General features: G+C 38.4%; 1 protein-coding gene across 1 annotated transcript in view; it reads right to left on the bottom strand.

Moving 5' to 3' along the window:
- Positions 1–25000, bottom strand: part of LOC113081465 (tumor necrosis factor receptor superfamily member EDAR) — a gene marked incomplete at its 3' end in the record, with an annotated part of 28725 nt that overhangs the window by 1916 nt on the left and 1809 nt on the right. Inside the window, 4 exon segments of the mRNA XM_026253527.1 lie at positions 3885–3970; positions 4384–4565; positions 15391–15513; positions 17211–17295. Of these exon segments, the coding sequence (XP_026109312.1) occupies positions 3885–3970; positions 4384–4565; positions 15391–15513; positions 17211–17261 (442 nt within the window).

Raw genomic sequence — 25000 nt, 5'->3', positions numbered from 1 at the left:
CCAGTCACCACGTCCACAGCACAGGCTTTGTGTTTCTGTTTAGAGTTACTGATCATAGATCTGATCTGAGCTCATGCACCTCCGTTCATACGTGAACAACTGCATGAGTTCAGATCAATCCGATCCAAAGAGAGACACAAACCTGTGCTGACTGAGAGAAAACAAGTGATGACTGAATCCAAGATTTGGTAATAATTTACTGTAATGACAGATTCACAAACTACAGGCATTTTTAACTCAGGAAATTATGAAATCTTTTTCTTTTCTTAGTTTTTTGTGGGGGGGGGGGATTGCTGGGGGGGCATACTCTTATGTGAGCAAAAACTGAAATAGAATATTTGTTAAAAATACTTAAACTAGTTGCCATTTCTCATTTTCATTTAGTTAAACTTGATTTAAACCAATAAGAGTATCTCAGTATGATTCTGGGAAAACTTGACCTGATGTAAGAACAGATGGAATATATTTTCTTACTCTCTTCAAATCAATATGGTTTATGATTATCCTGTTTAAATGATGAACGAGTAAAGTCAAAGGTCATCTAAGCTGTGTGATGTAATGGACTGGGTTCTAACTGCAGTTTGTGTCAGTAATCTACAGAACCGAAGCAGTAATCTTCACTCACATCTCAGGAAACTCAAATCCTCTCTCAAAGTATAAACAGTTCTTCTAAATGATGAAAAGCTGCTGGTTTTCTTCACTTCAGTGAGAATGTTGTTTGATGGAGCACAGTCTGATGCTGCAGGACAGTTTGTGTATAACAAATCAACATTAAACCTGTAACACTAACAGTCTCAGTGGACTCAGACACAGATCTGTGTGAGCTGAAGAACTGAGCTCATTATCCCACACTAACAGCTCAATCTGTCAGAGTCCCATACGTCTGAGGGCTTGGCCTACTCTCTCTCATTGTGAGTGTCAAACACACTGTAAACCCATCGAGCGCCGCAGGGATTTCAGACCTGACTTCATCATCACATCCATTCAGTGCCAGATCAGCTGGAGATCAGCCGAAGATCAGGTGAAGATCACCTGGAGATCACCTGTAGATCAGCTGGAGATCAGCTGAAGGTCACCTGGAGAACAGCTAGAGATCAGCCTGAGATCAGATGGAGATCACCTGGAGATCAGCTGGAGATGAGCTGGAGATCAGCCGGAGATCAGATGGAGATCTGCCGGAGATCAGCTGGAGATGAGCTGGAGATCAGCCGGAGATCAGCTGGAGATCCACTGGAGATCAGCTGGAGGTCAGCCGGAGATCAGCTGACGATCAGCTGGAGATCACCTGTAGATCAGCTGGAGATCAGCTGAAGGTCACCTGGAGATCCACTGGAGATCAGCTGGAGATCACCTGAAGATCAGCTGGAGATCACCTGAAGATCAACTGGAGATCAGCTGGAGATAAGCTGAAAATCACCTGGAGATCAGCCGGAGATCAGCTGAAGATCGGCTGAAGATCAGCTGGTGATCAGCTGGTGATCAGCTGGAGATCAGCTGAAGGTCAGCTGGAAATCACCTGGAGATCCACTGGAGATCAGCTGAAGATCAGCTGGAGATCAGCTGAAGGTCAGCTGGAAATCACCTGGAGATCACCTGAAGATCAACGGGAGATCAGATGGAGATCACCTGAAAATCAGCTGGAGATCACCTGAAGATCAGCTGGAGATCAGCTGGACAGTGAGATCAGATGGAGATCAGCTGAAGATCAGCTGGAGATCAACTGGAGATCAGCTGAAGATCAGCTGAAGATCAGTTGGAGATCATATGGACAGTGAGATCAGTTGGAGATCAGTTGGAGATCAGCTGGAGATCAGCTGAAGGTCACCTGGAGATCAGCTGAAGATCAGCTGGAGATCACCTGGAGATCAGCTGAAGATCAGCTGAAGGTCACCTGGAGATCAGTGGAGATCAGCTGGACAGCGAGATCATATGGAGATCAGCTGGAGATCACCTGAAGATCAGCTGGAGATAAGATGGAGATCAGCTGGAGATCAGCTGGACAGTGAGATCAGCTGGAGATCAGCTGGAGATCAGCTGGATGCTGAGATCAGATGAGCGCTGGACGTGTGTGTCATGAGCATCGACTGCAAGCTGCAGCAGGTGAATCATCTTTTATGAATTCTGATTATCAGATGTGGGCGAGCACAATTAGCAGATTAGCGGGCGAGTGTTAGCATGTCTTCACTCCCTCCTCATACCTTCACATCTACAGCTTCAAAGGACCTGTTGTTATGCTTTTTTAATTAAATATAATTCCCATCTCCTTCATTTCTGTCGCCACACAATAGAAAACAATTAAAGAGGCTCTGAAAACAGCAGAACCGGCGCAGACGTGTTTCCAGCACAATGACCTCTTATTCCCAGGATGATCATCTGAAGAGACTTAGAGGAACAGAAGCGTGTTCTTAATACAGCACACTTCATCACCACCGTGCTTCTCTGAGCGGATACGAAGAAATAAATCAGTGACGCTTGAGGCAAGATCACGCTCATCTTAAGAGCGTAAAGGCCACTACTTAATGACAGAAAAATGACAAACAAAAAATATTTCTTAAAATCGAAAAATAAAATGAAACACAAAAAATTGAAATCAAATTAAAATGCAAATCAAATTATAATTACATGTATAGCCTAATAAAACAATCAAAATAAAATAAAAGCAATTCCTCAAAAACCATTTTTGTAATATATAATTATTAGATACTACAGATCTGAAATCTGTGATTAATAATGTAAACAAATTAAGAATTTAAATAAGAAGTTAATCCTTAAAGTGCGTAACATACAAAATACATAATATACGCAATAAACAGTTTGACATAAAAAAAAGACCAAATTAACGGCATAAAAGTCATAACTAAACTATGGGCATAAAATGAATGTATAAAATAAATAAATAAATTAAATAATAAATATATATGAAATATAACATTTTTAGAAGAGGCAGTTTGTGCTCTTGGATTTCCGAGTAAGAGTTATATGTTTTAATGATTTGCTCATTCAGCCTGATGTTCATCAGTAATCTGTCATCTGGAGACTCAGAGTTTCCACTCTCTTTCTGAAGAAACGTCTTTCAACCGAAAACAAACGGAGATTTAAAAAAGAGATGAGCCAAACAAAACAATAGAAAGCTTGTCTCTGGCTCGCTCGCTCAAACCTGGACTTAATTAGTTTCCCTCTCTTCCACAAACGATGCCATTTGATCCCAAATAAACCCTGAGCTGAGCGGAGAGCAGACGAGGATGAAGTTGAGCGGGTTACACAGCTCAGAGCTTCAGCTAATCACAGACTCAGTGTGTTATGAAGGATCTGTCAAACACCAGAGAAGAAAATAAACCTGGAAACCTTCCACTGATGGAGTCCAGACGCGTGTGTTACTGATGACCTGCTGTTGGTCTGATCGCAGGAACACGAGCTAGAACACTGATCCAGAACCTGCTCCGGGAAGGGGTTAATTTAGAGGATCTGTATCTGTGCTGAGCTGTGTGTGAGCCTCGAAGAGTTAAACGTGATTGTGTTTGTGCAGCGAGAGAGACGAGACGAGCTCATGTGTGTCCTGCAGCATCAGTGTCACTGGTGTAATATGTCAAAAATCATTAGGATATTAAGTAAAGATCATGTTCATGAAGATATTTAGTAAATGTCCTAATGTAAATATATCAAAACCTAATTTTTGATTAGTAATATGCATCGCTAATAACTTCATCTGAACAACTTTTAAAGATGATTTTCTCAATATTTAGATTGTTTTGCTCCCTCAGATTCCAGATTTTCAGATCTTGTCCTCCTCACAGACCACGCTGATGTATTAATCTTCAGAAGATGTTCTGGTCTCAGTTAGACTGGTTCTGTGTTCTGTGGAGTCTCAGGGGAGATGTTCTTACACTCTCTGGTGTTTCGGGGAGCGTTCTGACACGAGTGACACACCATGCCGTAGATGTTACGAGGACGGTTCTCCTGGATGTAGTACCTGAAGCACAAAACACACAAACACACAAATCAAGAGTTAATACAGGATTTAGATTAAATTAGATTATTATTGTTATATCACATTATACAATTAAAACAGAAACTATTTAGACAGCAGATATCATTTTTGATATTTTTTACTTGTGTGTGTAAGAAGTAAAGCTGTGGTTACACAAATGGAAATCAATACGGAGAAAAAAACAGTTACTACACTTTTAGTATAATAAAACCATGCTTCATTTTAGTGAGGGATAGTGTTTGTGTGCGTCTGAGTGTGTGCATGTGTTTATTTCTTTGAGTGTGTGTGCTGTGGGTTAGAGATGGTTAGTTCAGTCTGGGTCAGTCAACACAATCCACACATTAACTCTCAGCTCTCTCTGTGTTGAGTGTGCAGGTCCTGGAGCGTGGTCTTACCCCGGTAAACACGCTCCACACTCGGCGTCGCTCTCCAGAGTCCCCGGCGTCAGGACCGTGGCGCGGTACAGAGAGTCGCAGTCTTTGTGCCTCCGACAGATCTCGTACTTGCCTTTGGAGAACTTCCCGGCCGGACACACCACGCAGCTGTAGTCCTCATCTTTAGTGCCGTAACCACAGTTCTGAAGAACACAGACGGTTCAGATCACTTCACAGAGACCCAGCGGTTCTTCACTCAGTGCTGGGGAGGTTACTTCTAACAGTAATGTGTTATAATACAGCGTTACTCCCTAAAAAGGTAATTCATTACGTTACTCAGTTACTTTTTTTGGAAAGTAATGTGTTATGTTACTTTGTAAATCTGGGCAGGGCTTGCATGTTTGTTTTTAATTTAAAAAGTTCTTCTTCACAAAGGTAAAAGCCCTTTCACACCAAAAGTGAAGTGAATGCGGTTCAGGCTGAAGGAAATGTGAATTCACCACAGCTTAGCAATAACTAAAATAAAACACAAGTGTGTCATATTTGCTGATTAGTATGATTAAAATAGATAATTTAGGAGCAAAGACATCGATTAATAAAATGGGATTAAATACATATTTGTCTTATTTAACATGTTTAATTATTGCAGGTTTGTCTCATATTCTGAGTTTGTAAGTTACTTTGTTTCCATGTCTTGACTGACAGCTCTGTTGTTGCCATGGTGACAGAGATTGTATCAGTGTTCTTCCTTCAGCCTGAGGATTATTCTTTTCACTTTTGGTGTAAAAGGGTCTTTGCAGTTGCATGACACAATTATAACTTTTGGGACATTCGGTTCAGGTGACAAAAACATAACAATGCATTACTGTTCATAAAAAGTAACTAATTAATGCAGTTTTTTACATTTGTGTTTGTTACACAATATTGTAATGCATCACTTTAAAAAAACTCTTTCCCCAACACTGGTTATATATAAATAAATAAATAAAACCTTGTTCTGACTTTTCATCTCACAACTCAGACTTTTCTGATTAGGGGAAATATAAATATAAAGTTGAAAGATATAAACACCACATTCCAATAAGAAAAGTCAGAATTGTGAGAATAAACTTTGCAAGAAAAAAACAGAACTGCAAGATGTAAACTTTGAACTGCAGGAAAAAGAAAGGCTTTTTCATTTCACAAGTCTCACAATTTGCAAGATTTATTTCTTACATTTCTGTGAAATATATATATCAGAATCACAAGATATAAACTTGTTTTAATATTGTTCAATTAAAAAAAAAAAGAAAATCATACATTTTATAGGATTTTTGTCAGATTTGAAACAAAGATTAAATTACCTTTTTATTTTGGAAAGAAAATAATATGATTTGCAAGATATAAAATCTGAATTCATGGATGTAAAAAAAGTAAGAATTGTGATTTTATATCATGGAATTAGGGCTTTAAAAATAAAAAGATTTTATCCCCCTTGTGAGAAATATAATCACAGATTTGCAAGATATAACCTAAAACTGCACAAAAAAAAAAAAAAAAAATATTAATAATAATTGCAAGACAAAAAGTTGCGGTTAACCTTTAAAAAAAAATGATATGTGATGAAAATAAAATAAAAACAGAATTGCAAGAAATGACCTTGTTAAACAGCTCATTGTATTCCGCACTTTGGATAAATGCATCCACTAAATAAATAAATGTAAATGTTAACTTAAAGTAAGACTTTTGTCAGAACTGCAAAATAATCACAATTCTATAAGTTGTAATCTGATTATTTTTACATTTTTAAACTCCGTAGCATTGAAGCAGCTCTGCAGAAGACAATAGATCAGATCCGTTTATGTGTCAGTGCAGCTCAATCAAAACTAAAGATGAATTGTATCAGTAATGTGATTGAGGGCATGCACTGAAGCGTGTGAGGTACAGATCTGCAGACCTGCAGCACTGAACATCACTTACTTATAACCCTCAGATATGAAGCAGCAGCTGCTGGAGTTTAGTGAGCTGTCAGAACCATCCGCTGAAACACACTTAATGAGAAACACCCCTTCAGCGCTGCTCAGATTCACTTTCACTGTGTCTCATACTCCAGATCCACAGCAGAGCATGCAGTTCTGATTCTGAGCGCTCCTGACATGAAAGACTTCATCAGAACGTCTCCCGAGGCCGTTTCACTTCACTATTATTGTCTTGTCATTTCTGGAGCGCTGAGCTCTTAATTAGCGTAATGAGGTGATGATGCGTCTTTGGTGGGCAGAGGTGCAGTGCTTTGTTCTTTTGGCCTCCGGTGTCTTGAGCGGAGATAAAAGAGATTGAGATGTTGGTACTCGCCATCTGCTCTGATTTAAAACTTATTGAGAAGTCCTTTTCTGTTCTGACATTTACCCCCAACATGCATTTCAATTCTGAAGCACACACACACACAAACACGCTCGCTTCATCAGAAGTAAAACATGTTTTTAAGTTCAAACGTCTTTTATCTGCTTCTATTGAATCAAGATCATCTTTGGCCCCAGAGCACCAGTCTTATTGGATTGTGCAGGAACGCGGCATTTCAAGGTCTTTTCTTTCATAATAGTTATTAAATGCTTTTTTTTCAGTGCCATATTTTCCGGGAAAAAAGCCAAAAAAACAGAAACAATGACTTTCAGAAATAATTTTAAAATAAAAACTAAATTGGGAAAAATGGAAAATAAGTTGAAGTTTAAATTGAGTGTTTGTGAAATGCGCTATATTTAAAAACTTGAGATCACATTCAGATTTAATTCAGGGCGAGTTAACCCCTTACTAGTAACCCCCCTTTTTTGGCATGGAGACCGAAATTACATACCCAAAATAAAAAGGTTTCTGCTCATGATTCTTTCTGACTAGATACATAATCAACCTTTGTTCACAAAGCTGACACTTTAAAGTTTACTGTTCAGGAATCAGAATCACTCAGACTGTTATGATAATAGAGATATATAAGCTCAAACATAAAAACAAAAATAAAAATATTAAAAACATATGTTTTAAATGTATTTAAAAAAATGTTGATGTAGGAAATGAGTTTGAAAACACAGTATAGCTAAGGCCACAAGTCTTCCAAGACTTCATAAAAAATTTCATAATCGAATCTGTAAAACTGTGAATTTTATGAAATATTTTCTAAGGCCATGTCATGTGTGTTTTTAGAGAAGGCTAATCAGATTGATTTATGGCCCTTGTCATCTCTGTAAGATCTCACATGTAAACTCTCCTGTGCTCTTTGTGTATGTTTCACTGTTGAAAACTGCCCGAATCATGATTGTATTGTTCTCCCCAAACGGTTCTTTCACACCTCCGCCAAGTATGACACATTATCCGCATTATTCTTTTATCATTATTCTTTTGTTTTTATTCCACCTTTATTAGCCTTGATTGTGGTTTTTCAGGCTTTACAAAGCAACAAAGCAGCGATCTCACTTCAGTCTCTCTTTGCATTTAGCCCTTATTTATCAAAAGTCTTACTATAAAAATACAACAAAACATTTTCTTACGACCTTACGTGAATTATTGAGACAAAAATGCATTATGAAGAAGAAAAGCACCTGCTATTAGTAGCATTGGTGCTAACGTTAGCATCAAGCTACATCTGACAATTTATGAAATTATTAGTACACTTTTACTCAAAACTCACTTTAAACCCCGATCGAGTGTTTATAATAACTTCCTTTAGCGATCAGGGGTGGAATTTGGTCGTTTACTGTTGTAAAAATATGTTATTTGTAGCCTTTTTCATCGCTGCACAAGTTAGCATTTCCGATGTACATTTTCGATTTTTTTTTATAAAAACGCCCCAGATCTCAAGAAATTCTCATACCAAGCTTTACTATCGTAATCGCGGGTTTATTATTCGGATATTTTGTGTGTACAGAGGTGTTTCAGTGTTGTTTTGGCCAGATAACTACCAGGAAGTGTGCAGGAAGCATGTGACACGATGGGGCGGTGTCCAGATATGAAACTCTAAGATTGATGTTTGAAAGACCCAATCAGAGTCTGAGTCACACACCGCACGAGCTGTGACTACTGCACGCACACACAGATCACTGGGAGAGGCTGTTTATCATCTGATCGCGTAAATCCGTGGAAAATGAATAGAAATGACGATTCTGTCTGAAGAAATATGAAGTAAACATCAGTAAATATATCCATATATCTCCGCAGATATGTATCTTTGGTCTGTAAATCCTTATTGACGCTGTTCAGTGAGTCTATGTGAACACAAATAAACCGCTCTTGACGTGACTGAATATGAGTGAGTTGTGAATTTCTATTCAAAATGTGGCATAATACGGATTTATTATTTTGCACTCCTGACATAAATCACTAAATATCTGTCACTGCAACAATGTTTTATTAAAATATTGGTCAAATATCGAAGCTTGAGTCTTTAAACTTTCCATTGATGCACAGTTTGTCCAGATGAAGTAAGACAGTGATGTTTAATGTGCTGTGAAAGTGAAACAATAATAAACTGGGGCCGTCAGCGATGTTTGCACGCAAAGGGGTTAATATGGAGCAGATATATATGGAGATAATCTAGTATTTTTGTCTTGTTTTGTAGTATTAATATTTTACATTGTTGAATCAAGATGCATTTACTTGACAATAAAAAAATGACTGAAACTGGTGGGGCAAGAAAAACTATCTTTTTTAGTATTTGAATTAAGATTATTTTTTACTTTACTTGTGAAATAAATGTATATTGATACATTTAGATGTTTATTCTAGAAACAAGACAATAATACTTGGTAAGAAAATCTTTTTTTTTTTTCTTTTTTTTGCAGTGTGTGATTGATTTTCTAGAAAACATTGCAAGTGTTTCTGAGTGGTTTCACAGAAGCATCAAATAAAAGAGCGCTTGATTTAGATCACAGCTCCATCAAATTACAGACTGAAGGCATCGTTACCTCCAGCGGAAAAGAGAACGACTCAAATATAAAGCAGCAGCATTTCACTTTTTATCTTTCAAAGACTCTCCAAACAATCACTGAGGTATAATTACACAAAATTGACTCTTATTTCCATAATAGTTGTTTTCTTCACAAATGGTGCGCATTTTTGCTGGAATTCATCTCAAGTGTTGTGAAGAGGTTTGCTTTCAGAAACAAGAACATTTCTGATGGGATTTATGTTTTTAATATTAATTAAGCAGCTTAATGCTCTTCCTCAGTATTTTTGTCTTGTTTTCCAGTACAAGTATCTACAGAAACCCTAAAGGGACATGGTGGTTGAAAAACATCTGAGAGAATTAAAACATTTGGTGTGGGAGGAAAACATATTTAAGTATACTTGCCAAATAATTCCACTTTAGCCAAATCAAATATACTAAGTCTATTTTTAATTGTACTACAGAACAACTTCTGTACAACTAATTAGTTTTTCCAATTTAGCACACTTTAAGTTTACCATTTTAGTATACTAAATGTACAATTGCAGGGCATTTTATTAAGAACATCAATATAAAAAAATACTAATAATATACATGTATGTAATATACATAAAATAAATGTATTTCAAATACTTTTGAGTATATTTATATTTTACTAGGAAAGACAAAAATACTGTCAAAGAAAATAAGTTATACCTCTCTCTTTGTCTCTCAGTCCTGTCTCCCTTTTAGTCCTGTCGCTGTCTCCCTGTTAGTCCTGTCTCTCTGTTAGTCCTGTCTCTCTGTTCATCCGGTCTCCCTGTTAGTCCTGTCTCTCTGTCAGTCCTGTCTCCCTGTTAGTCCTGTCTCTCTGTTAGACCTGTCTCTCTGTTAGTCCTGTCTCCCTGTTAGTCCTGTCTCTCTGTTAGTCCTGTCTCTCTGTTAGACCTGTCTCTCTGTTAGTCCTGTCTCCCTGTTAGTCCTGTCTCTCTGTTAGTCCTGTCTCTCTGTTAGACCTGTCTCTCTGTTAGTCCTGTCTCCCTGTTAGTCCTGTCTCTCTGTTAGTCCTGTCTCCCTGTTAGTCCTGTCTCTCTGTTAGTCCTGTCTCTCTGTTAGTCCTGTCTTTCTGTTAGACCTGTCTCTCTGTCTTTCTGTTAGACCTGTCTCTCTGTTAGGTCTGTGTCTCTGTTAGTCCTGTCTCCCTGTTAGTCCTGTCTCTCTGTTAGTCCTGTCTCCCTGTTAGTCCTGTCTCTCTGTTAGTCCTGTCTCTCTGTTAGACCTGTCTCTCTGTTAGTCCTGTGTCTCTGTTAGTCCTGTCTCTCTGTTAGTCCTGTCTCCCTGTTAGTCCTGTCTCTCTGTTAGACCTGTCTCTCTGTCTTTCTGTTAGACCTGTCTCTTTGTCTTTCTGTTAGTCCTGTGTCTCTGTTAGACCTGTCTCTCTGTTAGTCCTGTCTCCCTGTTAGTCCTGTCTCTCTTTTAGACCTGTCTCTCTGTCTTTCTGTTAGACCTGTCTCTCTGTCTTTCTGTTAGACCTGTCTCTCTGTTAGGTCTGTGTCTCTGTTAGGTCTGTGTCTCTGTTAGACCTGTCTCTCTGTTAGTCCTGTCTCCCTGTTAGTCCTGTCTCTCTGTTAGTCCTGTCTCCCTGTTAGTCCTGTCTCTCTGTTAGTCCTGTCTCCCTGTTAGACCTGTCTCTCTGTTAGTCCTGTGTCTCTGTTAGACCTGTCTCTCTGTTAGTCCTGTCTCTCTGTTAGTCCTGTCTCCCTGTTAGTCCTGTCTCTCTGTTAGACCTGTCTCTCTGTCTTTCTGTTAGACCTGTCTCTCTGTCTCCCTGTTAGACCTGTCTCACTGTCTCTCTGTTAGACCTGTCTCTCTGTTAGTCATGTCTCTCTGTTAGACCTGTCTCTCTGTTAGTCCTGTCTCCCTGTTAGTCCTGTCTCTCTGTCTTTCTGTAAGACCTGTCTCTGTTAGACCTGTCTCTCTGTTAGTCCTGTCTCTCTGTTAGACCTGTCTCTCTGTTAGACCTGTCTCTCTGTCTTTCTGATAGACCTGTCTCTCTGTTAGACCTGTCTCTCTGTTAGTCCTGTCTCTCTGTTAGACCTGTCTCTCTGTTAGTCCTGTCTCTCTGTTAGACCTGTCTCTCTGTTAGTCCTGTCTCTCTGTTAGACCTGTCTCTCTGTCTCTTTGTTAGTCATGTCTCCCTGTTAGTCCTGTCTCTCTGTTAGACCTGTCTCTCTGTTAGACCTGTCTCTCTGTTAGTCATGTCTCTTTGTCTCTCTGTTAGACATGTCTCTCTGTCTCTCTGTTAGACCTGTCTCTCTGTCTCTCTGTTAGACCTGTTTCTCTGTTAGTCCTGTCTCCCTGTTAGTCCTGTCTCTCTGTTAGACCTGTCTCTCTGTTTCTCTGTTAGTCCTGTCTCCCTGTTAGTCCTGTCTCCCTTTTAGACCTGTCTCTCTGTTAGTCCTGTCTCTCTGTTAGTCCTGTCTCTCTGTTAGACCTGTCTCTCTGTTAGACCTGTCTCTCTGTCTTTCTGATAGACCTGTCTCTCTGTTAGACCTGTCTCTCTGTTAGTCCTGTCTCTCTGTTAGACCTGTCTCTCTGTTAGTCCTGTCTCTCTGTTAGACCTGTCTCTCTGTCTCTTTGTTAGTCATGTCTCCCTGTTAGTCCTGTCTCTCTGTTAGACCTGTCTCTCTGTTAGACCTGTCTCTCTGTTAGTCATGTCTCTTTGTCTCTCTGTTAGATATGTCTCTCTGTCTCTCTGTTAGACCTGTCTCTCTGTCTCTCTGTTAGACCTGTTTCTCTGTTAGTCCTGTCTCCCTGTTAGTCCTGTCTCTCTGTTAGACCTGTCTCTCTGTTTCTCTGTTAGTCCTGTCTCCCTGTTAGTCCTGTCTCCCTTTTAGTCCTGTCTCCCTGTTAGTCCTGTCTCCCTGTTACACCTGTCTCTCTGTTAGACCTGTCTCTCTGTTAGACCTGTTTCTGTTAGTCCTGTCTCTCTGTTAGACCTGTCTCTCTGTTAGACCTGTCTCTCTGTCTCTCTGTTAGACCTGTTTCTGTTAGTCCTGTCTCTCTGTTAGACCTGTCTCTCTGTTTCTCTGTTAGTCCTGTCTCCCTGTTAGACCTGTCTCTCTGTCTCTCTGTTAGACCTGTTTCTGTTAGTCCTGTCTCCCTGTTAGACCTGTCTCTCTGTTTCTCTGTTAGACCTGTCTCTCTGTTAGTCCTGTCTCTCTGTTAGACCTGTCTCTCTGTTTCTCTGTTAGTCCTGTCTCCCTGTTAGACCTGTCTCTCTGTTAGACCTGTCTCTCTGTCTCTCTGTTAGACCTGTTTCTGTTAGTCCTGTCTCCCTGTTAGACCTGTCTCTCTGTCTCTCTGTTAGACCTGTTTCTGTTAGTCCTGTCTCCCTGTTAGACCTGTCTCTCTGTTTCTCTGTTAGACCTGTCTCTCTGTTAGTCCTGTCTCTCTGTTAGACCTGTCTCTCTGTCTCTCTGTTAGTCCTGTCTTTCTGTTAGACCTGTCTCTCTGTCTCTCTGTTAGTCCTGTCTCTCTGTTAGACCTGTCTCTCTGTCTCTCTGTTAGACCTGTTTCTCTGTTAGTCCTGTCTCTCTGTTAGACATGTCTCTCTGTCTCTCTGTTAGACCTGTCTCTCTGTCTCTCTGTTAGACCTGTTTCTCTGTTAGTCCTGTCTCCCTGTTAGTCCTGTCTCTCTGTTAGACCTGTCTCTCTGTTTCTCTGTTAGTCCTGTCTCCCTGTTAGTCCTGTCTCCCTTTTAGTCCTGTCTCCCTGTTAGTCCTGTCTCCCTGTTACACCTGTCTCTCTGTTAGACCTGTCTCTCTGTTAGACCTGTTTCTGTTAGTCCTGTCTCTCTGTTAGACCTGTCTCTCTGTTAGACCTGTCTCTCTGTCTCTCTGTTAGACCTGTTTCTGTTAGTCCTGTCTCTCTGTTAGACCTGTCTCTCTGTTTCTCTGTTAGTCCTGTCTCCCTGTTAGACCTGTCTCTCTGTCTCTCTGTTAGACCTGTTTCTGTTAGTCCTGTCTCCCTGTTAGACCTGTCTCTCTGTTTCTCTGTTAGACCTGTCTCTCTGTTAGTCCTGTCTCTCTGTTAGACCTGTCTCTCTGTTTCTCTGTTAGTCCTGTCTCCCTGTTAGACCTGTCTCTCTGTTAGACCTGTCTCTCTGTCTCTCTGTTAGACCTGTTTCTGTTAGTCCTGTCTCCCTGTTAGACCTGTCTCTCTGTCTCTCTGTTAGACCTGTTTCTGTTAGTCCTGTCTCCCTGTTAGACCTGTCTCTCTGTTTCTCTGTTAGACCTGTCTCTCTGTTAGTCCTGTCTCTCTGTTAGACCTGTCTCTCTGTCTCTCTGTTAGTCCTGTCTTTCTGTTAGACCTGTCTCTCTGTCTCTCTGTTAGTCCTGTCTCTCTGTTAGACCTGTCTCTCTGTCTCTCTGTTAGACCTGTTTCTCTGTTAGTCCTGTCTCTCTGTTAGACCTGTCTCTCTGTCTCCCTGTTAGACCTGTCTCTCTGTTTCTCTGTTAGACCTGTCTCTCTGTTTCTCTGTTAGTCCTGTCTTTCTGTTAGACCTGTCTCTCTGTTAGTCCTGTCTCTCTGTTTCTCTGTTAGTCCTGTCTTTCTGTTAGACCTGTCTCTCTGTTAGTCCTGTCTTTCTGTTAGACCTGTCTCTCTGTCTCTCTGTTAGTCCTGTCTCTCTGTTAGACCTGTCTCTCTGTCTCTCTGTTAGACCTGTTTCTCTGTTAGTCCTGTCTCTCTGTTAGACCTGTCTCTCTGTCTCTCTGTTAGACCTGTCTCTCTGTCTCTCTGTTAGACCTGTTTCTCTGTTAGTCCTGTCTCTCTGTTAGACCTCTCTCTCTGTTTCTCTGTTAGTCCTGTCTCTCTGTTAGTCCTGTCTCTCTGTCTCTCTGTTAGTCCTGTCTCTCTGTCTCTCTGTTAGACCTGTCTCTTTGTCTCTCTGTTAGACCTGTTTCTCTGTTAGTCCTGTCTCTCTGTTAGACCTGTCTCTCTGTCTCTCTGTTAGACCTGTCTCTCTGTTAGACCTGTTTCTCTGTTAGTCCTGTCTCTCTGTTAGACCTCTCTCTCTGTCTCCCTGTTAGACCTGTCTCTCTGTTTCTCTGTTAGACCTGTCTCTCTGTTAGACCTGTTTCTCTGTTAGACCTGTCTCTCTGTTTCTCTGTTAGACCTGTCTCTCTGTCTCTCTGTTAGTCCTGTCTCTCTGTTAGACCTGTCTCTCTGTTTCTCTGTTAGACCTGTCTCTCTGTCTCTCTGTTAGTCCTGTCTCCCTGTTAGACCTGTCTCTCTGTTAGACCTGTTTCTCTGTCTCCAGATCTTCTGAAGTCATCTGATGCCGCTGCTGTCTGGGTGGTCCCGAGAAAGAACATCAACTCTTAAAGGAGACGTTCACAGTTAAAACACTGTCATTACTGACTCTCTCATGTCCTTCCAAACCCATATGTAATATCACTGAACGTTTCTTCTTCCACTGAGCTGCTTGTCTAATATTTTTGTAGGTAAACATGCACTAGATGGATGTGTTTCACTGCTTTGTTCGCATCTTTTGCATTCCAAAAATATAGTGCTCAAGTTAAAAGAAGTTAAACTTTTAATAAGCCTGGGTCACATTTGATACTTTTGCTGTAAAAAGTGACCAAACTTTTTTTTTTTCAGGAAAATCAACGTAATGCATTTTTATTCAATAATATGTTTGAGTATTGAGCTCCATCACATTCTGATGGAGCAACGATTTTTACAATTTCCAAATGTTTTGATAGAAAGTGACCGAAGAGGTTTTAAAAAATCACATCTCTAGAGTTTGTGTTTATTACATTGTCCTGCACCTCTGAGTGTGTTCTGAGTGCTCTGTCTCTTTTAAAGTTTGACAGTCGTGTTCACTGTGTGTGAACTTCTGTTATATGGAGAAGAGCTGCATGATGATTCTTCAAAAACCCTCCTTTTGTGTTGATCAACTTCATATAGATGTGAAACTGCACGATAGTCCATAATAACAGAAGGATGATGATTTTAAGGGTGAAGTGTCTCTTTAAAGCTGGAACTGTGGATTGTTTCAGTGTGTTTCTCTCTCTCTCTCTCTCTCTCTCTCTCTGTGTGTGTGTGTGTGTGTGTGTGTGTGTGTTTCTCACCATGTACGGCTCTTGTCCTGGCTGACACTGTGGGCAGGGCTGGCAGCTGCTGATTGTGTAATTGTAAAATTCATTTTCTCCACAACTTGAGTATTCGGCACTCACAAAACACATACTGGACACCTGCAACACACACATTTTAAAATTCAAACACAAACTCATATTTGTGGCTTCAGCTTTTTCAGGTTCATTTTGTCTGCTTATAGAAGTACATTTGTGTATTACTGTAATGAGATCAAAGCTAACAGACATGAAGTAAAGACACAAAACTATCAATTTGAATGAAATCCTCCAGGTCAAATAAATGAGAGCTGCATTTACACATTAAAAGTCATGTTTTTGTGTGTGTGTATATATATATATATATATTAGTATGTACGTATACACTGTGGTTACAGTTATTCGTGAGACTATACAATGCTTTATAATTAATGCATTCAAATACTTTTATAGCTCATTACATAGTGAAGGTTTTAAGTATGTCCATGAATGTTCAAGTGCATTTACAGCAACTCAAAGTAAACGTTTGTTTAGAACAACACTGATTTCACATGAAATTCATTTGAGATATGACTGTGAACGTCTCTTCAAGTGATTTTAGCTACAGGCCTTATTTTACAAATCCAGTTTTCTTAAAAAAATAGGAAAATTGTGTCCTTCCAGTTTCACCTATCAACTTACATCAGTGATTCTTAAAGAAACAAACAGCAGGAAGAAATATTTCCGTCCATCTTCAGAGAAGAAAAGGACTGATGTAAAGTGACAGTGAAGGTGCAGATGAAATAAGGAAACGGTTGAGTGTAGGTTCAATTAAAGAATTAAAGCAGAGAACCACAAAGCATCTCATTCAGCCCGAGCCAATCAACATCCGGCTCCGCCCACAGGCTTAATTACATTCCTGCTTGAGTAACGAAGCGGCAGAGAGTTGACATGCATGAGTGCATCTCTGAGGCGCAGCAAACATGTTGTTTCACCTCGACTCATGCAGGGAACATGATTTATGTCTGAGGAAATGAATGTGGAGAGAGACATGACGACTGTGAGTTTGGTTTGGAAGCACAATACGCTTGAGTGACTGTAATTAGATCACAACAGATCAGAATAATGCATCTGTTCTCAATCGCAGACACAATTACAGCTGCACTGTTGCACAACTCGCTTTGAGCGACTGATTCCAGAAAATAGTGTGTGCTTTGCTGTTTCACCTCACACTTTCTCACTAAATATGATGCGTTTGTAGCATTTTTTACTTAGGATGAGCATTAAATCAGTCTTTTATTTTTAAAACAACACATGATTCCTGTCTGAATCTGAGCCACAATCTGTTCAATTCACATGCGTGGCGTTATTTGAGGCCTGATCATGATTGCATTTATTTTTTAATTTTTTTGTGAATCAGCAGAATTAGAAATAAAATCTAGATCATTAGTCGTCTGTTTTCTGGCTCTATATAAAGTTAATAATGCTCACATTATGGAGCGGCAGCAGTTTTCTCCTCAACAAAGGCTGAATTGACTCTGAGAGCTGATTTAGCCGTAATAAGCAGGATTACACAGCTCTGCTCCCCAGAGCATCTCGCTCACAGATAACCTGTCGTCTGAACATCTCACGGCTCTTTGGAAGGGCATTAAAAGCCTATCATTAAGTCACTGTGCAGAGAAATTACCTTCTGGGAACGCAGCCAGACAGATTAGGTGTTGCAAACACGAAGGAGGTGGGAGACGTGCTCGGAGACAGATTAACATGAGCTCAAAGACGTCTTTGTAGTCGAGGTGGAGTTGTGTTTGAAAGGGCTGGATCTGGCTGGATGAGGGACTTACCAGCAGAAGAGGCAGGAGCTGGGCTCGTGTCCGTCCTCCTCTCTGCTCCATGATGATGGCGCTCTTCTCTTCCAGATGAGGAGCTCTGAAAAAATACATTTCTTTCTCAGTGTTTCTGTCTTGTTTCTCAGTACACATCATCTGTTGTCTTCTCTAGATGTTATCTGATGGACTGGAGTGCTGTGGATTATTGTGATCAAGCATCACAGCAGTACAATCTCAAAAAGTCTCGTGTGTATCGCTTCAGAAACAAGCGTCAGATTCGTCTGAAACTGCATTATGAAAAACACAGTTGGTGTGCTGGTGATTTATGAGCTCTAAATGAGACATCATGAGGAACAGAACCAAAACATCCATCACATTTATTTCTGAAGCCAATTAGAGCAGGACAATAATATATAGCTACATTTTGCAACAATTTTTCAACCAAGTCGGTTTAATGAAATGATGCTGTCAAGAGTCGTCTCACTCCACAGCTAGAACAAGAATCAGCTTCTACATCACCTGAGCTCTGACATTTCCATCAAAACACAGCGAAGAAGACTTCACAGTGACACGATAACACAGAGAAGATCTCCCAGAACACACTGACCATTGCTCCAGAGCAACATTTCTATTGTGTTTCAATTCTACACCAGCGCTGTTACTGCCAACTCAAATCTAACAGTATTCAAGTTTTAAGGTTAATATGTTTATGAAATATTAATATTAATTTAAAATTAATATACAATAAAATACTTAAACATTTTTTTAAAAATTTAAAATAAAAATGTTGTCTTGGCCGCTAAATGAAATCAGCTGTAGTTGAAACACTAAAACTTCTAAAACAAGAACGGAAGGAAAAATCAAGCTAAAAAAAAAATATTTTGAATTACCGGTACTAATAAAAAATATATATTTTTATAAATAAACCTAAATATTTAAATTACAAATAAAATTATTTCCTTGGCAACTAACTGAAATGTTAAGCTTTAGTTGCAAAAAAAAAAAAAAAAAAAAAAAATTAGCTAAATATAAGTATTTAAAAAAAAATAACAAAGGCACAACAAATTTATTAAAACTTACATTGTAAAACTTGAAATAAAACTGTTGACTTGGTAACTAACTGAAATAAATAAGCTTTAGTTAAAGCGCTTAAATTATTAAACTAGAGCTGAAACATACATTAAAGGGTAAGTATAAGTATTTAAAAACTTTAAAAAAACAAAATACTCACTTAAAATTATAATAACAAATGTTGGCTTTAGTTGATTGTACTTAAACTGCTAAAACTAGAACTGACATAAAAATAATTTAAAGCTAAAAAGAAATATAAAAAAGCACACATAAAATTAAAAACACTTAAGTTTATTAGAAATATACTTTGATTAAAAAAATTTGAAATAAATATACTGCCTTGCCAAACAACTGAACCTGTAGTTTAAATACTAAAATGACTAAAACTAGAAGATACATTTAAAAAAAATGTAAATAGAAATATTTTAAAAACTATAAAAAAGTAATAAGCTAATTTAAAAAATGACTTTTTAAGCATAATAGCTACACGACATTTTATGATGATGCTCAAACACAGCTCTAGAGTCACTGTTTATTCAGTGGGAATCAATCTGCAAATGGATGACTTGCTAAAAATGATCCTAACTGTGGAATATTTGCTCAGACCACACATTCCCATCAGGCACTTAGTGAACACAAGAGAGTCTCCGCCAGCCTGACGTCTGTCTGTGACGAACCCCTCGGCTCTGTGCTTCATCAGAGGACTTACAGAAGGACGAGGGGCTTGAGTCCCCCGGCTCATTATCAGACTAACCGAACACACACACGTCTGAGACTCCAGATCCAGCGCTCTTCTCTCCACACGCCGAGCAGGAATGCACTACTCTCCCAACACAAGCGCTCTGACGGACGCTGCCTGGGCTTGCCTCTGTTTAACTCACCGCCCCGGGTTATTAATCTTATAACCACCACATAATCTCAGATAAATACACAGAGTATCATTATCCTGATCATTAACAGCCCTGAAATATCAGTTCCTAGGGAAATGGAGAAGAAGAAGATATTTTTACTCTGAGCGACGCGACTCTGATTCTGCCACATAAACCCATTTACTGTTAAAAACACTTAAAATAAGTATTAAATTTAAACAGTTTACTTTTATTTAATGCCACTGTATCGGGTTTCTCTCTGAAACATGATTTCTTGTTAAACTGACTGGAGTTATAATGGTTTCTCTTTGGCTTCTTTTTAAGACAAGACGCCCTGGATAGCATAAAAATGTCTTTAAAAGATATAATCGTTTGCATTTAGAAGTGTGAACAATGTTTTGCATTACAAGTTTTCCATTTAATATGCAAACATGTCATTAAGTAATTAAAACAGTTCGAGACCGAGATGGCTGAAAGCGCATGATTTTTGTTTTCTTTATTTTATAAAAGCACAACATTTTGCTGATATTGTGAATGCACACAAATAAAAGTAGAGCTTTTTTACTCTTACCGTTATAAGCTCAGTGTATGAAACTCTCTTTACCTACAGAACTTAACCCTAAAAGAGCATGTTTCAGTCAAGCAGCTCAATCAAAAGCGCTGGTGAGCTGTGTGTTAAACTGCGGTGACAGGTCTGTGTTTAGAGCAACAGTGTTTAATAAGTGCACATGAATGATAGATCTGTGTGGGCCAATCATGAGCTGAACAGACACACAAAGAGCTTTAATGTCAACAGTTTGTGCGGGAAACCCCCGTCTCTCAGAAGAAAAGCACACAGGTTTATCGTTCTTGTTGTTTCTATCAAAATGGAAACGGCAGGAAAGAATCCTCTCAGTAAAGCTGTAAGCGAGACCTCGCTGTCGTTCACTGGATCCACCTCTTTCCCAGCATCTTCAGATGAACACAGACCAGCACAACACACACATCCGGCTCTGGGACACCGAGCACAGATGGCCTGTAATTCGTCTGCGCTGATATTTGTTGTCAGATTAGGAAATTACTCTTCAAACGGCACTAATCAGTGAGGAAATGAGAGCCGGCCTTCACTTGGTCTCCTTCCCAGTTCATTTCCAATGTGAATTAAATGATCAAAGATTCTGGTCTTCCTGGCATCCGTGTGTTTGGTTCAGTAAAGTCCACCTTAACTCTGTCTGTTGTACTAGATGCTGCTCTCTACATCAGTTATCTGCCAGTTCAAGACCTTTGGAAAGTGTGTTTGCTGTTAGAGGCTTTGACCAGACTAACACACTGTTATTGTACTTCTACACATCTGCCAGATGTACAGCACCGTCTCTTCCATGAGAATCGAACCCGTGAGCCTGTGTTGCAAGCAATGCATTACACAGAATGCGTTTTTGCATTTACAAATGTGAGACACTGGTAGGTCTTGAGATAGGTCTAGGTTCTTTTAAGTGTCTATTTAGCACAAACTTTTTTTTTCCAGCCAAACATATTTACTTAGTCCTCCTGATATTTTAAATGCATACTATAATAACTATTTAATAACTATTATTATTGGTGGTGGTAGTATTTGTTCACAATTACTTCTGAGACAAACTATTTCGTCAGCTGAAACCATTAGAAGTAAAATAGCCAGCCTAGCACGTGTCTACATAGAAAAACAATAGAAAACAGTGCGTGTAATGCAAAAACCTGCTCTGTGTCAGCTGAGCTACTGGATAACATCAGACCAGATTATACACAGTGAAAGATCCCATGTATTTTCTGTAGCAGGTCAAATCATTATCTGAATAAGCTCATGAATGTCTCATAAACTCTGTTCAAACAAACACACCTTTAACTTGCATCAACCTGCCGTCTATCTTCTAGTACACGACTAGCAACACCCTAGAAACCACGCAGAACAGCCGAGCTAGTATCAAACCTCCCGAAGCCTCAGACAATCAGGGTTTTTGTCAAGTCTATAATAATCTGAGCGTGCTGATATCGGAGAAGGACTGCGCTAGTGGAGAAGCTTCTGAAGTGGTGAAGTCACTGTTGAATCCTGCTGGTTTCTCCGTCAGATCTCTGCCTCGCAGCCATTAACGTCCAGGGTGAAGAGTTGATTTAAGAGCTACTGATGAGCCGCGCTTAACCTGGAGGTACGGAGAGAGTATGTGATCGTACACGCAGACGGAGGATGTGCGGCTCCTCGGGTTTCCTCCTAAACACTCACCAAAGGAAAGACATGAAAGCTGTGAGAAACTATAATCTTCTCATTTCCACTGTCAAGCACTCAGAGTTACGCTACAGGAGACGATCCAAACACAACAAGAACGACTACTGTACACAAGATCATCATCTGTTCAACTTCATCCCACACTCAAAGCAATACATTAGGTTTTCACTGCGATATCATCAAAGATTGCATTTCTTAGTTTACATCTCACAATTCTCACTTTTTTCTTAGAATTTTAAGTTCATAACTCTCAGTTCTAAGTTTATATCTCCCAATTCCTACTTATTTCTTAGAACAGCAACTTTTTATCTCATGATTAAAAATATTTATCTCACAATTTTGACTTGTGCCCAGTTCTAACCTTATATCTCGCAAATCAGAGTTTATATCTCACAATTCTGACTTTATATCTTTCAAATCAGAGTTTATATCTCTAAATTCTGAATTTATATTGCACAATTCTGACTTTGCATATCATATTTTTTTTATTAATATTGCACAATTCTGACTTTATATTGTGAAATTCTCTTACTTTATAGCTCGCAATTCACGCAATTGAGTTTTAATATTGCAATTCAGACTTTATATCTCGCAAATCAGTTTATATCTCACAATTCTCACTTTAAATTTGGCAATTCTGAGTAATCTCACAATTTTGACTTTATATTGTGCAATTCTTACTTTATATCTTGCAGTTCTGCTTTTATCTCTCAATTCAGAGTTTATATCTCGCAATTCTGACTTTATATGTTGCAATTCTGCATGATCTTACAATTAGGACTATACTGTGCAATTCTAATTTGATATTTTTCAATGGTAAGTTTTCATCTCACAGTTATCAGTCTTTATCTCACAATTCTGACTTTATTTAACATAATTCTGAGTTATCTCACAATTCTGACTTTATTTAACATAATTCTGAGTTATCTCGCAATTCTGACTTTATATCTCGTAATTATGAGTTTTTATCTCGCAATTCTGACTTTATATCTCGTAATTATGAGTTATCTCGTAATTCTGACTTTATATCTTGTAATTATGAGTTTTTATCTCGCAATTCTGACTTTATATCTTGTAATTCTGAGTTATCTCGCAATTCTGACTTTATATCTCTAAATTCTGAGTTTTTATCTCGCAATTCTGACTTTATATTTCGTAATTATGAGTTTTTATCTCACAATTCTGACTTTATATCTCTGAATTATGAGTTTTTATCTCACAATTCTGACTTTATATCTCTGAATTCTGAGTTTTTATCTCGCAATTCTGACTTTATATCTCTGAATACTGAGTTTTTATCTCGCAATTCTGACTTTATATCTCTGAATTCTGAGTTTTTATCTCGCAATTCTGACTTTATATCTCTGAATACTGAGTTTTTATCTCGCAATTCTGACTTTATATCTCTGAATTCTGAGTTTTTATCTCGCAATTCTGACTTTATATCTCTGAATACTGAGTTTTTATCTCGCAATTCTGACTTTATATCTCTGAATACTGAGTTTTTATCTCGCAATTCTGACTTTATATCTCTGAATTCTGAGTTTTTATCTCGCAATTCTGACTTTATATCTCGTAATTATGAGTTATCTCGTAATTCTGACTTTATATCTCGTAATTATGAGTTTTTATCTCGCAATTCTGACTTTATATCTCGTAATTATGAGTTATCTCGTAATTCTGACTTTATATCTTGTAATTATGAGTTTTTATCTCGCAATTCTGACTTTATATCTTGTAATTCTGAGTTATCTCGCAATTCTGACTTTATATCTCTAAATTCTGAGTTTTTATCTCGCAATTCTGACTTTATATTTCGTAATTATGAGTTTTTATCTCACAATTCTGACTTTATATCTCTGAATTATGAGTTTTTATCTCACAATTCTGACTTTATATCTCTGAATTCTGAGTTTTTATCTCGCAATTCTGACTTTATATCTCTGAATACTGAGTTTTTATCTCGCAATTCTGACTTTATATCTCTGAATTCTGAGTTTTTATCTCGCAATTCTGACTTTATATCTCTGAATACTGAGTTTTTATCTCGCAATTCTGACTTTATATCTCTGAATTCTGAGTTTTTATCTCGCAATTCTGACTTTATATCTCTGAATACTGAGTTTTTATCTCGCAATTCTGACTTTATATCTCTGAATACTGAGTTTTTATCTCGCAATTCTGACTTTATATCTCTGAATTCTGAGTTTTTATCTCGCAATTCTGACTTTATATCTCTGAATTCTTAGTTTTTATCTCGCAATTCTGACTTTATATCTCGCAATTCTGACTTTATATCTCTAAATTCTGAGTTTTTATCTCGCAATTCTGACTTTATATCTCTGAATTCTGAGTTTTTATCTCGCAATTCTGACTTTATATCTCTAAATTCTGAGTTTTTATCTCGCAATTCTGACTTTATATCTCTGAATTCTGAGTTTTTATCTCGCAATTCTGACTTTATATCTCTGAATTCTGAGTTTTTATCTCGCAATTATGACTTTGTCTCGCAATTCTGACTATATCTTGCAATTCTGAGTTTATATCTTGCAATTATGTCTTCTTTGTTAAAATTGCATGTTAACAATATCTAGAAACAAAAATTTTCTAGTTTTTATCTCAAAATTCTGACTATATATCTTGCAATTATGATTTTATATCTTTCATTTCTGACTTTCTCACAATTCTAAGTTTATATCTTGGAATTCTGACTTTATATTCAGACCTTTTATCGGAACTGCTGGTCAAAATGGTAAGGAAATCAGAATTGAGAGAAAGTCTGAATTGTGAAGTAGAAACTCACTTCAGTTAATTGTTTTATTATTTTAATTTTTATTAACTCTGTGGCGGAAATAAGCTTCCATAACTTGTAGTGTGAAAACATGCCTTGATAATGTTTAACTAGAATTAATTTAACTCGAACTTACTTCTCACATTACACATTACAGTTACACACAGAATACAACTGCAAACCCCCTAAAAACACAACAACAACTGTTTGGTTGAAATGATGTTCCTCTGAAAAACAATTATGTTTCATTTGAAAGCAAACCCATAAAGTGTTGAGGATCTATGGTAGAGCAGTGAAAAGCCGTGGTGGTTCTGCTCGGCTGACACACGAGCACAAAAGCTGCGGTATCTTACAGGGAGGAGCTGTCTGCATCCTGACTTTACTGGGAAACACAAACACTCTTCACCTTTTGAGGATTTTAATTACAGCTTTTCAATGAGAGCAGAGAAAAGCAGCTGAAGGAGGGCAAAGATCTGCTGTCTTTTCATGTGACCGCAGTCTTTGATTCTCTCATCCTTCAGACGACGTGACAGAATCTCATCAATCACTCCTTTCTCTGCGCTGCTGCTTCTGGCTGCTCTGAGTTCACTTATGGCCAAACCTACAGTATATCCTCCTTCAGGCCCTGCGTGCCAGTGTGTGTGTGTGTGTGTGTGTGTGTGTGTTCACAAAGAGACTCAATGCTTCTGTCTGACCAGAATCTCTCTTATAGCATTAAACGTTTAACATTAAACATTATGAAACGTTTGAGTGAAAAAAACATTATTTGTGGATAATTTGATCAATATTCACTCAAAATCTGATCAATCATTGATCAAAAATAAACACAAAGCCT

This window comes from Carassius auratus, unplaced genomic scaffold, assembly GCF_003368295.1.
Source record: "Carassius auratus strain Wakin unplaced genomic scaffold, ASM336829v1 scaf_tig00034440, whole genome shotgun sequence".
NCBI lineage: Eukaryota > Metazoa > Chordata > Actinopteri > Cypriniformes > Cyprinidae > Carassius > Carassius auratus.
This window is presented reverse-complemented; position numbering and strand designations above follow the sequence as displayed.